The sequence below is a fragment of the Sarcophilus harrisii genome, chromosome 4, assembly GCF_902635505.1.
Source record: "Sarcophilus harrisii chromosome 4, mSarHar1.11, whole genome shotgun sequence".
Taxonomy (NCBI): domain Eukaryota; kingdom Metazoa; phylum Chordata; class Mammalia; order Dasyuromorphia; family Dasyuridae; genus Sarcophilus; species Sarcophilus harrisii.
The window spans coordinates 95,588,300-95,601,349 of NC_045429.1; the positions used below are offsets into that span (position 1 = coordinate 95,588,300).

Here is a 13,050-nt window from a genome sequence, read left to right on the forward strand (position 1 = left end):
ATTTCTTGAATCTATCTCTTCGTCAGCAAATTTACATCAAGAAAGCAGAAAAACAGAAATAGAGAATTAAAATTGGTTTGGTGGGGATACCCATCAATTGTGGAGTGACTGAACAATTTACAATCTATGATTGTGATGGAATACTATTGTAGCATAAGAAATGATGAGCAAGGCGGTTCCAGAAAAACCTGGGAAGACTTGTATGAAATGGTGCAGACTGAAGTAAGTAGAACCAGAAAAACATTATACACAATAACAATATTGTATGATGACCAACTGTAAATGGTTTAGCTACTTTGATAAATACAACGATCTAAGACAGGTTGGAAGGATTCTTGATTAAAATAGAAAAAACAAGATGCTATCTACCTCTAGAAAGAAAACTGGTGAAGTCTGAATGCAGATTAAAACATAATTTTTTCATTTTTTTTTTTGCACCATGGCTAACGTGGAAATGTTTTGCATGATTTCACATGTATAATTGGTATCATATTGCTTGCCTTCTCAGTGGGTGGAGGAGGGAGGAAAGGGGGAGAATATGGAATTCAAAATTTTAAAATAAATGCTAATAATTTATTAAATTTTTAAAGTTTTTTCTCTAGCATTCCTTTCAGGTGTACAAAGCAAAAGTCCTCAGTAAACTATTGCCTACATCTATATACTTATATTCTAGGTTGAGAGGATTGAGGCCACATGTTGGCCAGCAATACTCCTTTGCTAATCAGATTAAAATATAATTGGAAAATTTTTAAAATAAATAAAAAATGTGACAATATAATGTTAATGTGATTTTTAGAAGTCAACATGTATCAAGAGGATTCTTATTACTGAATTCAATATCATTGCTCTAGTTAATTCCAGTCCAAAACAAGGAATCAATTATTTAGGTGGTGAGGGAAAAGAATTTTAGTCCATTTAGTAAATTCTGCGATAAATAATTTCAACTGATTCCATGATAGTTTGTTCTGATAGGTCTTATGGGGCAACAACAACAACAACATAACTGTTTTGAAGTATTTAAAATTTATTATTACTTTTGTTGTTGTGTCTTCATGGCCTCATTTGGGGTTTTCTTGGCAGAGATATTGAAATGGTTCCTTATATCCTTCTCCAGCTCATTTGACAGATGAGAAAACTGAGGCACCTGGGTGAGGTGACTTGCTCAGAGTCACACAACTAGCGAACGGGTCTGAGTCCAGATCTGTACTCAGGAAGCGGGGTCTTCCTAAATATGCCCAGCACTCTCTTCATTGTGCCACCGAGCTGAACATTATTGTTATGCAAAAATGACTGAGAGGCTGAGGAGCAAATAAGGAAGAAAGTTGTTCTAGTATCACAACTCCCACATAATGCTGAATTTCTGAAAACCCAGTGATAAACCAAACTGTTTGCAACAGCAATTCTATACCTATGTCAGAGTTTCCTTGATAATGGTGGGAAGAGAACAAAATAGGAATCAATGGCAACAATACAAACTAATTTAACGTTCTGATTACATCTCTTCTACCAGCTCACTCCCCAAAACACACACAGAATAAACACAGGCCCAATGTTAAATGATTATTTATTTTTCAGGTTAAAGGTTTCAAAATACATATGTACAAGATAAATACAACAAATTACATTCAGAGAATTAGTCTACTGCAGTATATATAAATATACAAGGCCTGTTTTGTAAGAGAAAAACCATTCCAACTCTCATCAAAGACCAAGAAAAACATTCAAAAAGATGAGACAAAATCAGTGCCCTTGACAGAAGCAGAATGCTCTCAGCTGCAACAGCTTGGGATGGGCTCCTTAAACATCAGAACAAAGTCTCTTCTCTGGTCCCCCCAGCTTGGAGCCTTTTCTTTTCTGTGGCACTTCTGCAACTCTGGGGTTACTGGGTGCTGGTAGATTTTCCACCTCCTCATTCTCTTTTGACTGAGAAAAAGCATAGAATGGGCAAATAGAAGAGAAATGAGCAGCGACAAGAGGCTAAACAAAGAACAGAGCAACATGACTTGGGGTATCTTGCTCCTCTTGCTTTCCTTTCACCTATTCTTAGCACGAGGGGTGCCGTCCTTGTCTTTCCTTTCCCTTTAAGACCACCCAAGCCCAGTGCAGGCAGAACTAAGTGCACAAGACCCCTTCTTTATACACCACTTGGGGAAGATGGGAGCCACTATTGCAAAACCTTCCAGTGAGATGGAGGATTATTAGACTACCATTTGCCCAGCCTCTCTGCCCTGAAGACTCTGGAGCCCTGATCTATGAATGGAATCGAAGGAGTTAGGAGCTTTGTCATCCTCCTTACAGATAAACTTTCTTTTATGGCTGTCTTGCTCAATTAGTGTGAGAACCCTGGAAACAAGAGACTATTTCCTTCCGTCTCCATCCCCAGTGTTTAGCACAGAGCTTGACACAGAAAAAGGGCTTTTTTCATTCATTCCTTCATGCCCCCAAACCCCTGTAAATAATAGAAAACTCCAGCAGCCCAAATTTATGTTGTGCTTTATGGCGTACTTCCCTCACAACAAGCTATAAAGAGAGGCTGTCATGAACTTTTATTCTGAAGGGTCCTGGAGTGCAGCAATTTGAATTTTGATGTAGTGACAAAATCTTGAAGCTAATTGAAACCAAAGTGGTGAACTTAGAGATTTACTTCTCTCTTCTTTTATAAAAGAGCTCTTGGTTAAGTTCTCAGACAGAATATCTTCAAAGAAGTCATCATCCAAGACCAAAACAGTCCCTGTACTCCCCCTCTGATGTCAGGGACACTGGAAGAAAAGTTTCTTTACCCCAGCCCACCAAGGCCTTCTGGAAACAGAGACAGCCTGCCCTCTAGTGTCATCCACGAGTGTGGCTGGCAGGTACCAGCTGGGCAAAGGAAGGATAAAGCCATGGTTCACACAGCTCATGATTAGTCAAAAGACTGAGAGAGAAAAGGCCATGGGGTCACTGTAGGAGGGCTCTGGGATGAGTACTCCATGGGACAACTCCCACCGAGGAAGCCCAGCCCCCCTTTCTGGGAGGGAGTGCTCCCTTTTCTCTGACTCCCTAATCCTGCCCCATTCCATATACCTCAGCCCTAAGGCATTATGAGTACACGTTCTTTCTACATCAGTTAGGGGACAAAGTGGATAAAGCCTGGAGTTTGGAAGCAAGAAGAGCCAGAGGTAAATCCTGCTTAGAGACTTATACTCTGTGTTTCAATTTCCTCCCCAGCCTCCAGAGGCTGGATGGCCTCTAAAGCTCTTTCCAGCTTTCAAACTATGATTTTATCAAACCTTCATTCTCACCTTGGGCCAGGGGCTAGTTTAATGGGTAATTCCCACAAAGGGGCTCTCTTGTTCCTCATAAGGGATACCCAATATGAGCATTGTAGCCCTTAGGGTAAGGAGCCCTTTCTCCCCTCTTATTCTGGGGAGGGCAACATTAAGAAAATGGGGGAAAAGCTAAATACTTCACAAACACAATTTCCACTTGTCAGAAGAGAACTCCGTGATAGACAGAAACAGAGCAGGTGGCCACTGAGAGCATTACCTCTTGCCCTGGACGAGCATGCTTTTCAGTCCATTCTCTGGCATTCTTGAGGAAAGTTGGTTTGTTGTACTTAAACTCTGAGGACTAGGAAGAGAACAAAGATGATGATGAAAGGGAATGTCCTGAAATCAGGTCCTACAGCTTTGGGGTAAGGTTGGGATGCATTAGAGACGAGAGACACTTACTATGTCAGCCATGAGGGGATCATCGGGGTTGGGCTCTGACATGAGCAGCTGGATGGAGGTCAACACAGTGGAAATGTTCAGGGATGGTCTCCAAGCACCCTATATGAGGATGCAAAAGAAAGCCCATTTCTTGAGCAGAACCAGAAGATCATTATGCACTTCAACAACAATTCTGTAAGAGGATGTATTTTGATGGAAGTGGATATCTTTGACAAAGAGAAGATCTAATTCAGTTCCAACTGATCAATGATGGACAGAACCAGCTACACCCAGAGAAAGAATACTGGCAAATGAATGTGGACTACTTGCATTTTTGTTTTTCTTTCCAGGTTATTTTTGCCTTCTGAATCCAATTTTTCTTGTGCAACAAGAGAACTGTATGGTTCTGCACACATGTATTGTATCTAAGATATATTATAACATATTTAACATGTATAAGGCTGCTTGCCATCTAGGGGAGGGGTGCAGGGAGGGAAGGGAAAAGTTAAAACAGAAGTGAGTGCAAGGGACAATGTTGAAAAATTACCCGTGCATATGTTCTGTCAATAAAAGGCTATTATTATAATAAAACAAAACAAAGCAAAAAAAAAAAAATCAACAAAGAAAGAAAGCTCATTTCTACTACAAGATATCTGATAACAAAAGTAGGTGCCTCCTATAAGCTCCTCACTTACTTTTGGTGGTAATTTGAGGACATCCAGGCAGATCCTCCCTGCAGAATCAATGTTAGGATGATAGATGGGAGTCAAAAAGCGTATCTTTGGAGGTTCAAAAGGGTACCTTTGAAAGTACAGGACAAAAAGTTCAATTCCTTGCTGCTGCTTCTACATTTATGGCATCATCCACAGTTTTTACATTAACACTTTCCCAAAATGAGAGGACTATGGGCTTTAGAAGAGCCCTTTGAGATCATGCAGTCCAATTCTCTCAGTTTTATAGATGTGCTGAATTCTGCATAGACTTTTGCCCAAATTAGCACAGGTAAAAATGGATCTCTAGAAGAGTCAGTATTCAATTCTGGCCTATACAGATTTTTGGAAAATACCTTCCAAATGGAATCAACACATATCTTTGATTGCTGCTTAGTCTACAATCTCACTAATGACTTATCATGTGGAGAATCTATTCTTCTCAGGATGTCAGTGAGGATGTGCAAAGTCTAGCTTGATGAGATCTAGAATAACTATTCAGACACTCTGAACTCTACCTCCCTACACACACACACACACACACACACACACACACAGGTTTTCATTCTGAATGCAAGGGCCACAACTATCATTGTTTAGGCACTTAGGAGGCTTGGATGATCTGTTCTAATCTCATTTTACAGAGGGAGAAATGACACACAGAGAAATTAAGACTTTCTGAAGCCACATAGAGAATTAATAGTAAGGCAGAAGCTAGAATTCAGTTGTCCTGGCTTGCAGTCAAATGCCCTGTTCTCTACAACCCGCTGCTCCTTACCCTGCAGGTGTTGAATCAAATTTTCACTGACCTCTCAGGAATGGAGACTTCCAGCTTGAAAATACCCTTTTCATAGGGTGTGTTGGTCCCACCCAAAATCTCTTAAAAGAAAAAAAAGGGGAGGGGGAAAGGAGATGAGTTATATTGCTATAATGCCACTCAACATCATAGTACTAAAGTCTCAAGAGTAAGAAACTAGGTCTGGGTCTACAATTCCCTTTCCAAGGTTTTAACACTAGCTCCTTCTTCAAAGCCCTCTTGCCATCCAATATGGTCATATTATACCCACAAGTTTTTTTAGAAGGGGTATTAAAAGATTTATAGGTTCACAGATTTGGAGATGAAAGAGATTTCAGAGTCCTTTATTTATAGAAAGGGAAACTAAGGCACAAGGAGGAAAAGTGATCAAATAGTAAATGAATGAGGATTTAAGCCTCCTTTTTCTGACTCCAAGTTCAGTGATCTATCTGCTATACTAAGCAACCCCTCAATTAATTTGTGCCACAAAACTGATGGCCAACTGTTCTTGTTAATTTCCCATTCACAAAGAGAAATAGGCAAAAGTTGCTGTTTTCATACCTGAAAAACTAGGAGGGAATAAAGCATCCTTTTATGAAAACAAACCCTTAGACTAGAGGGAGAATAAGATGCATACTATTTCTTTTAAGTGCAAAACAATACATTTTTATTTGTTCACAGTTAGATACAAACAACTGCCTTGACATTTTTAGAACATTCTAATAAAACAGCAAAACATTTTTATTCCAATTCTCATTCATTCTTCCTAAAGTTTTTTTTTTTTTTTTTTTTTGCTTTTAGTTTTCAAAATACATAGTTTTCAACATTCACCCTTTACAAAATCTGGTGTTCCAAATTTTTTTCTCCCTCTCTTCCCTCTGCCCCCTCCCCTTGACAAGTAATCCAATATGTGTTAAACATATACAGTTCTTTTTTTTTTTTGCTGAGGCAATTAAGGTTAAGTGACTTGCCCAGTGACACACAGATAGGAAGTGTTAAGTGTCTGAAGCCAAATTTGAACTCAAGTCCTCCTGACTTCAGGGCTGCTGCTCCATCTACTGCACTAACTAGCTACCTCTTATGAAATTCTTCTTTTGTGTATGTGTGTGTATGCACAATTCTTCTATAAGTATAATTCCACATTATTATGCTGCACAAGAAAAATCAGATTAAAAAAAAAAGAGAAAGAAAACAAAATACATTCAAACAACAAAAAGAGTGAAAATAATACATTGTGATCCACACTTAGTTCCCACAATCCTTTCTCTGGGTGCAGATGGCTCTCATCATCACAAGATCATTGGAACTGGTCTGAATCATCTCGTTGTTTAAAAGAGCCATGTCCTTCAGAATTGATCATCTTATAATCTTGCTGTTGCTGTGTACAATGTTCTCTTGTCTCTACTCACTTCACTTAGCATCAGTTCATGTAACTCTCTCCAGGTCTTTCTGAAATCATCCTGCTGATCATTTCTTATATAGAACAATAATATTTCATAACATTCATATACCATAACTGATTTAGCCATTCTCCAACTGATGGGCATTCACTCAGTTTCCAGTTCCTCACCACTACAAAAAGAACTACTACAAATATTTTTGCACATACAGGTCTCTTTCCCTTCTTTAAGATCTCTTTGGGGTATAAGCCCAGTAGAAACGCTGCTGGATCAAAGGGTATGAACAGTTTGATAAATTTTTGAGCATAGTTCCAAATTCCTCTCCAGAATGGTTGGATCATTTCACAACTCCACCAACAATGCATCAGTGTCCCAGTTTTCCCACATCCCCTCCAACATTCATTATCTTTTCCCGTCATCTTAGCCAATCTGAGAAGTGTGTAGTGGTAGCTCAGAGATGCATTTCTTTGATCTATAATAGTGATTTAGAGCATTTTTTCATATGACTAGAAATGGTTTTAATTTCTTCATCTGAAAATTGTTTGTTCATATCCTTTGACCATTTATCACTTGGAGAATCTTCCTAAAGTTTAATTAAGAGTTTTAAGGCTGAAATTCAGCCCTGGTCTCTCCAAGGTGGGTGGGCATACTTACGAGCTCGGAGATCATCCATTTGATTTGCGTTCTGCCAGCAGGTAATGCCTGGGGGTGGCTCTGTGGCTAACAGGTGCAGCTCCCGCTTGAGGCGTGAGGCTCTCTGCATGGTCTTCTAAGAAAGCTGGCACACCTTATGACAGAAGTGTGGAGTGAGAAGCACTAAGAGGGAAAAGGAAGAGTTGAAAAAGTCAGCAATCATGTCTGTGGGTTTTCAGTGTAAGAATTCATGGTACCAGATTCTCCACCCCAATAAAATATTCAAGCAACTATTTTGGTTTTTGTCTATGTAGTCTTTCCATCTAGCAGTGCTTTGCACATAGTAGCGCCAAAGGAATTTTTGTTGTTCACCTGTTTCATTATGTCCTACTCTTTGTGACTCCATTTAGGGTTTTCTAAGCAAAGATTCTGGAGTGATTTGCATATTGAATAACTGTGAGTTATGTCATCTTCCCTCCTCAATGCCAGACCCTATGCTAGGGATACAAAAAATTAAACTAAACAATCCCTATCCTCAAGGTGATTCTATTCACCCTAATTGATAGCTGTCTTCATCAGTTTGGTTATGAAGTAAAACTCTGGAGTTGTTTTGATTTGTACCTTTCTCACAGTGATAATTATCTCTCAAAGTATGAATTTTCTTTGAGAATTGTTTGTTCCTATCCTGACAGCTTATACCTCCAGGGAGTGGTTCTTGTATAATATATTTGTGTTTTATTCCAGATCCTTATTTTGTTGGTAAGTCATTTTCCAGTCATGTCCAATTTTCCGTGACCCCAATGGGGATTTTCCTGGCAGAGACACTAAAGTGGTTTGCTATCTCCTCCTCTGCTCATTTTACAGAGAGGAAACTGAGGCCAGACAGGATTGAGTGATTTGTCCACACTTGGCCAGATGGTGAGTCAAGCTAGATTTGAACTCAGGTCCTCCTGACTCCAGGACAGCATTCTATCTACTGTGCCACTTAGCTGCCCCTCCTCCACTAAGAGATAATATAAATTATTTTCCCTCCAGTTTCCATTCTTATCCTAGTTGCATTGATTTTATTTGTGCAAAAGCTTTTTAAAAATTTCATGTAATTGTAGCTATCTATCTTACAATTCCCTCCATCACTTATTTGGTTATAAATTCTTCCCTTAGTTGTGAAAAGAAATTGTTCTAATAATTTTAAATAAAGTCTTGTGACCTCTTCTATTGATATTGACAATACATTTGAGCATATTATGTTCAAATGGTATAAGATATTGGGCTAATCCTAATTTCTGGTGAATTAGGTCTATGATTCCAGTGCTTCTTAATTAAAAGGAGTCCTTGTGCCAACTGGGATTTATTAAGCACTGGTCTCATTTTCACTGCATTACATTTAGTTAATGGAATGACCTCCCCATGCCTAGCCTTACAGTTCTTGACCTCTTTATAGCATTCAGCCTTTTTCCCCCCTGCACTCCCCATGGTCCAGAACTCCTGGCTCTGCTCAGGCCTAGGACCATGCCTTCATTGGCTTCTCTTCTCTTCACTACTCTTTAGTGCAAATGCTCAACAAGGCTGATCCTTAGCCCCTTCCCAGTCTCTCTCTGCTCTCTTCCTCAGCAATGTCACTCATTTCTATCACGTCAGCTACGCCCTTCTCTTAGCGACTCTTACCCTTATCTTCTAGGTTCCAAATCAGGGAGGTCTTAACCATTTTTGGTGCTATGGGTCTCTTTGATGGTCTGGTGATGTTTATGGACTTTTCAAAAAAAAGTTTTAAATTCACAAAATAAAATACATAGAATTACAAAGTAAATGAATCCAGGATACATACATTACAAAGGAAACACATTATATTGAAATAACCAAAAATGGTTAAGATCCCCCCTAATCTGGAACCTAGAAGAGGTCATTGCATTAAGAGGAGTTCATTTGGCTATTAAACTCCCACCTACCCTGAATGTCTAAAATGAAATTTATTGTTCCACATAAATCTGTTTTCCTTCTGATTTGATTATTTCTGTCAGTGGGCGCCCAGGCTTCCACAACTGTACTCTCACATGTCATACCAGTCTGTGGGGCTTGGCAGTCTCTGACATCATCCTTATCCAATCCTACCTGTTCCCACCCCAGGCACATTAGTACAAGCCTACTTCCAGGCACCTTGGCTTGTGCAATAACATCCTTCCAGGTGTTCCTACTTCTCATATCCTCTCTCCAGTTCACACTGCAACCAGAGTAATCTTTCACAGCCACAGGTCTGGCCATGATACTCCTGCTCAAGCTTGAGAGACTATGCTGGCATTCTAGCACCTCCATAACCTGGCACTGCCTGAGCTTTCCAGCTGAATCTCTTATTACTCCTCTCTGCACACTCAAGGTGATAGCCAAACCGGATAATTCTCAGGTTTCTGCTCCCCACACCCAAACCCAACAAGGAATGAGCTTTGCTGCCTCATTCTTTTCCTTGGGCCTAGAGTTGCTGCCCCCACTCCCTTCCATTTTTCACACTGGATAGAATTTAACTTATTCTTTATAGCGTGTCTCAAATGCAACCTATCCCAGTATGTGTTCCTTTGGTCATTAGTTTTGTGGTGCTCTACTCATACATCATGTCAAACCACGTATTACAAGGCAACTTTGTTGATGTCATCTCCTAGACAGCAAATTCCTTAGAGATAGGCACTGTGTCCCATCTAAATGCTAAATCTCTTTTGGAGTTTAGCACAGCGTTTAGCCCATATAGACTATCAGCCCATATAGACTGTATTATCAAATTCTATTGTTTTTCTTTTGGGGTTGACCCTTCTCAAATCTGTTACCTAGAAGAATCAACCTTTCCAAACTTAACTCTGTGGTCCTTAAGATTCCTTGTCATTGAGCCCATTCTCAGATTTTAGTAGGCCCCATTAGATTGAAGTAATCTGTATTTCAAGAATGTACAAGATCATGTTATTGGTGGTTATTTGCTCCACCAGTAGAGAAGCCTCTACACTGGCTGTTTCCACTTGCTCATTCACCTCTAAAATCATCACACTAACTTCTGGCATTCTCATTCAAACAAATTTCCTCCTAGGTCACCTCTGATCTTTGCTTTTCTAAGTTTTGATTCTCCTTGAAGCTTCTGTGAAAACCCTCAGGAATCATTGGATTCTCTGAGACATGATAAGACTGTTACAGGACTTCAAAATCTGCTGGAATCATTGGATTCCCTAACACATTAAAAAGACTTTTGCAGGACTTCAAAAACTCAGGGGGATCATTGGATTCCCTGACATGTGAAGCAATGGACAATAGATTGGTTTTGGACTATCTCTTGGCTGCTGAAGAAGGCATATGTGTGACTGTTATTTACAAAGCTTCCTTCTAGGACTTCTGGTGATCTTTTCCAACACCATGTTGATTTATATTGTTTGCTATGCCGCGATTTGTATGTACAATTCATGTTTGTTACACCACATCGAGCCTGCACTGACTGAGGGGTCACCCCTAATAGCCTCTGCGTTATTGCTATGTGCTTGTGTAATACCTCCCATGCTGATGGGTTTGTGCATAATAAGACCCTTCAGCCCAGAAACCCGCTAGCAACCCCCATTTCCCTTTGGTGCTTTTCATCTCCCTTCCTGAGATGTCAGGTAGGGCGTGATCATCTCCTTTTTAGTGTTTTCACTGCCTTTCCTGAGAAGTCAGGGAGGATGTGATCACCTCCTTTTCGGTGCTTTTACCTCCTTCTCTGAGAAGTTAGGGAGGCTGTGATCACCTCCCCTTGGGGGCTCTGACCTCCCTGAGGAGTCAGGGATGGCATGACCACCTGTGTTCTAAAACAAAAGAAAGCGGGAGATGTAATGGGCTGAGGCTTGAGTTGATGCACTGAGGTCCCAAGTATGTGAGGCTAAATACTAATTGGACTATACTCTATTAATATACATGATTGGATAAAGAATGGTCCCCGCCCACTCTCTGTGCAAGTCCTGATGTGTTGTATAGGAAATGACGATTTTGGTGGGTGGAGGCAAAGAGACAGGAAGAGAGGCTGGGAGAGATTGAGCCTGGGTTCCATGCTAGCAGCTGCTGGTCATGTGGCTTCTTTCTGGTCTAGCTAGCTTCTTGACTCAGCTGCACACATTGCTACGATTCTCTTCCACCTGCGATCCTTCTTCACTGAGAATAAAGACTGACGATTTTCCCCTAACCTGAATTCCTGACTCCGGCTGATTTTAAAATACGCGATCTTCACACTTCTGGTCATCTCCTCTTCCTGGATACTCACTTTTCTCTTGGTTGCCCTGACACCACTTTTTCCTGGTGATTCTCCTTTCCTGTTCATTCTTTTTAAATTTCCTTTGTTGGATCATCACAGAGCCCAAGAACCTTACCTTGGATATTACCTGGAGAACTGTTTTGAATTCTTCTCTTCCCAATCTATATAAATTCTCTCACAAATCTTAACAGCTCCCACTGCTTCAACTATTACCTCTATGTTGATGACTTCCCAATCTATGTATCGGGTTCTAATTTTACTAGACATCTCCTTAAGGATCCCAAAAGTCCTTCAAACTCAATGTGTCTCAAACGAAACCATCTCAAAGCCGCCACTTTTCAAAACTCTCCTATTCTCATGGACTATCATCTCACCCAAATCCATACTCTCTGGGTCATCCTTGACATCCTCTCCCGCACTGCCCATCAGTCACCGGGTCTCGTCAGTTATCCCTCACAGCTTTCCTTTCAGCCTCCTTTTCTCAGTTTACACTGGACTTGAGGCCTTCAACACCTCTGGCCTGGATAGCCTTGTAATGCTTTTGGCTTCCAGCCTTCGGAATCTCTACAGCTGCCAAAAGAAACTTCAGACTGGGTAGGTTTTAAGTGCCCAGAAAAATGACGTTTTCTCTCAGGGGCACTAGGGAGCCACGGATGCTTCTTGCACACCAGAGTGACTGCATTTTACGGTCCGTTTCCGCAGCTCCCTGCCGCAAACGCCACTGAAGCCCTTTTAATTAATACGAGAAGACAGTGCGCACTGTTGGAAAACGAGGACAAGCAGAGAGGACTGGTTTTCCCGGAGAAAGCGCGCTTGCAGGCGGATGGAAATAGATGCCATCAGAGCGCCCTTTCATTCCCAGGTTTTCCAACTCCGGAGTCTAGGAACCACCCACAGGCAGCCCGAGGCACGTCATTGATTGCTAAGCTATTGATTGACAACTTCCCCAGCCAATAGAAAGTTTCCTGAGAATTCAAAAGGCGCACGGATAACTACCAATTCGCAGCTCTCCATTTTACCAGGCTCCGCCCCCTCCCCAGAGAGCGCTAACTCCCCCGGTCGGCCAAAAAAGCGGACACCCCGCCGGCCCCCGTTTTCCACAGTGGCTTCTTCCGGGACTCGTTCTCAGACGGCACGGGGAGGGGAGGGGAGGGGGGGAGGGAAGGGTTCTTTCATAAGGGTTCGGCATAAAGTCAGTCTTCTCACCTGAATTACCAGTCCCGCGTACTCGCGCTTCAGGGAAGGGGGCGGGGCTCCAGGAGGGCGCCGGTTTGTAAAGCCAAGAGCGCCGCTCGGATTGGTCCTCCCTGAAGCTCCGCGGCTGACTATTGGCCCGCGTGCCTGAGCCGTCCTCTGCGCAGCTGCGGTGCGAAACAGCGCGCGCCGGGAGAGGTAGGGGCGGGGCTTCGGAAGCGGTAGGGGCGGGGCTTCGGAAGCGGTTACTATGGTTTCCCAATAGCACGCCCAGAAAGCGGTACCCCGGATAATAACAGCGCCCGTCTTTCAGTATTGGGGGATTCAAACGAAATAAAATTTATAAAGCCCTTAGCATAATACCTGGAACCTATCA

At 41.6% G+C, this 13,050-nt stretch overlaps 1 protein-coding gene across 2 annotated transcripts; it reads right to left on the bottom strand.

Annotated features, from left to right (window-relative positions):
• Positions 1-1,548: 1,548 nt before the first annotated feature.
• On the bottom strand, positions 1,549-12,788 carry UBE2T (ubiquitin conjugating enzyme E2 T). 2 transcript variants are annotated; one of them, XM_003767571.4, is made up of 7 exons: positions 12,687-12,788; positions 7,250-7,411; positions 5,209-5,278; positions 4,385-4,490; positions 3,711-3,809; positions 3,526-3,609; positions 1,549-1,923 (listed from the first exon to the last, which is right to left on the bottom strand). In XM_003767571.4, exons 2-7 carry the CDS (start codon positions 7,356-7,358, stop codon positions 1,798-1,800), a joined length of 594 nt encoding a protein of 197 aa, XP_003767619.1. In that variant the 5' UTR covers positions 7,359-7,411; positions 12,687-12,788; the 3' UTR covers positions 1,549-1,797. The 2 variants fall into 2 exon arrangements, with proteins under 2 accessions (XP_003767619.1, XP_031792999.1); XM_031937139.1 differs by lacking the exon at positions 12,687-12,788 and adding an exon at positions 11,855-12,381.
• Positions 12,789-13,050: the final 262 nt, after the last annotated feature.

Excerpts from the sequence above, each read along its gene's own strand:
- UBE2T (XM_003767571.4), bottom strand. The coding sequence starts at position 7,358 with ATGCAGAGAGCCTCACGCCTCAAGCGGGAGCTGCACCTGTTAGCCACA. Across the intron at positions 3,810-4,384 it reads TCCTCAAATTACCACCAAAA|GGTGCTTGGAGACCATCCCT; the intron begins GTAAGTGAGGAG and ends ATCCTCATATAG. Across the intron at positions 1,924-3,525 it reads ATGCTCGTCCAGGGCAAGAG|TCAAAAGAGAATGAGGAGGT; the intron begins GTAATGCTCTCA and ends GCTTTTTCTCAG.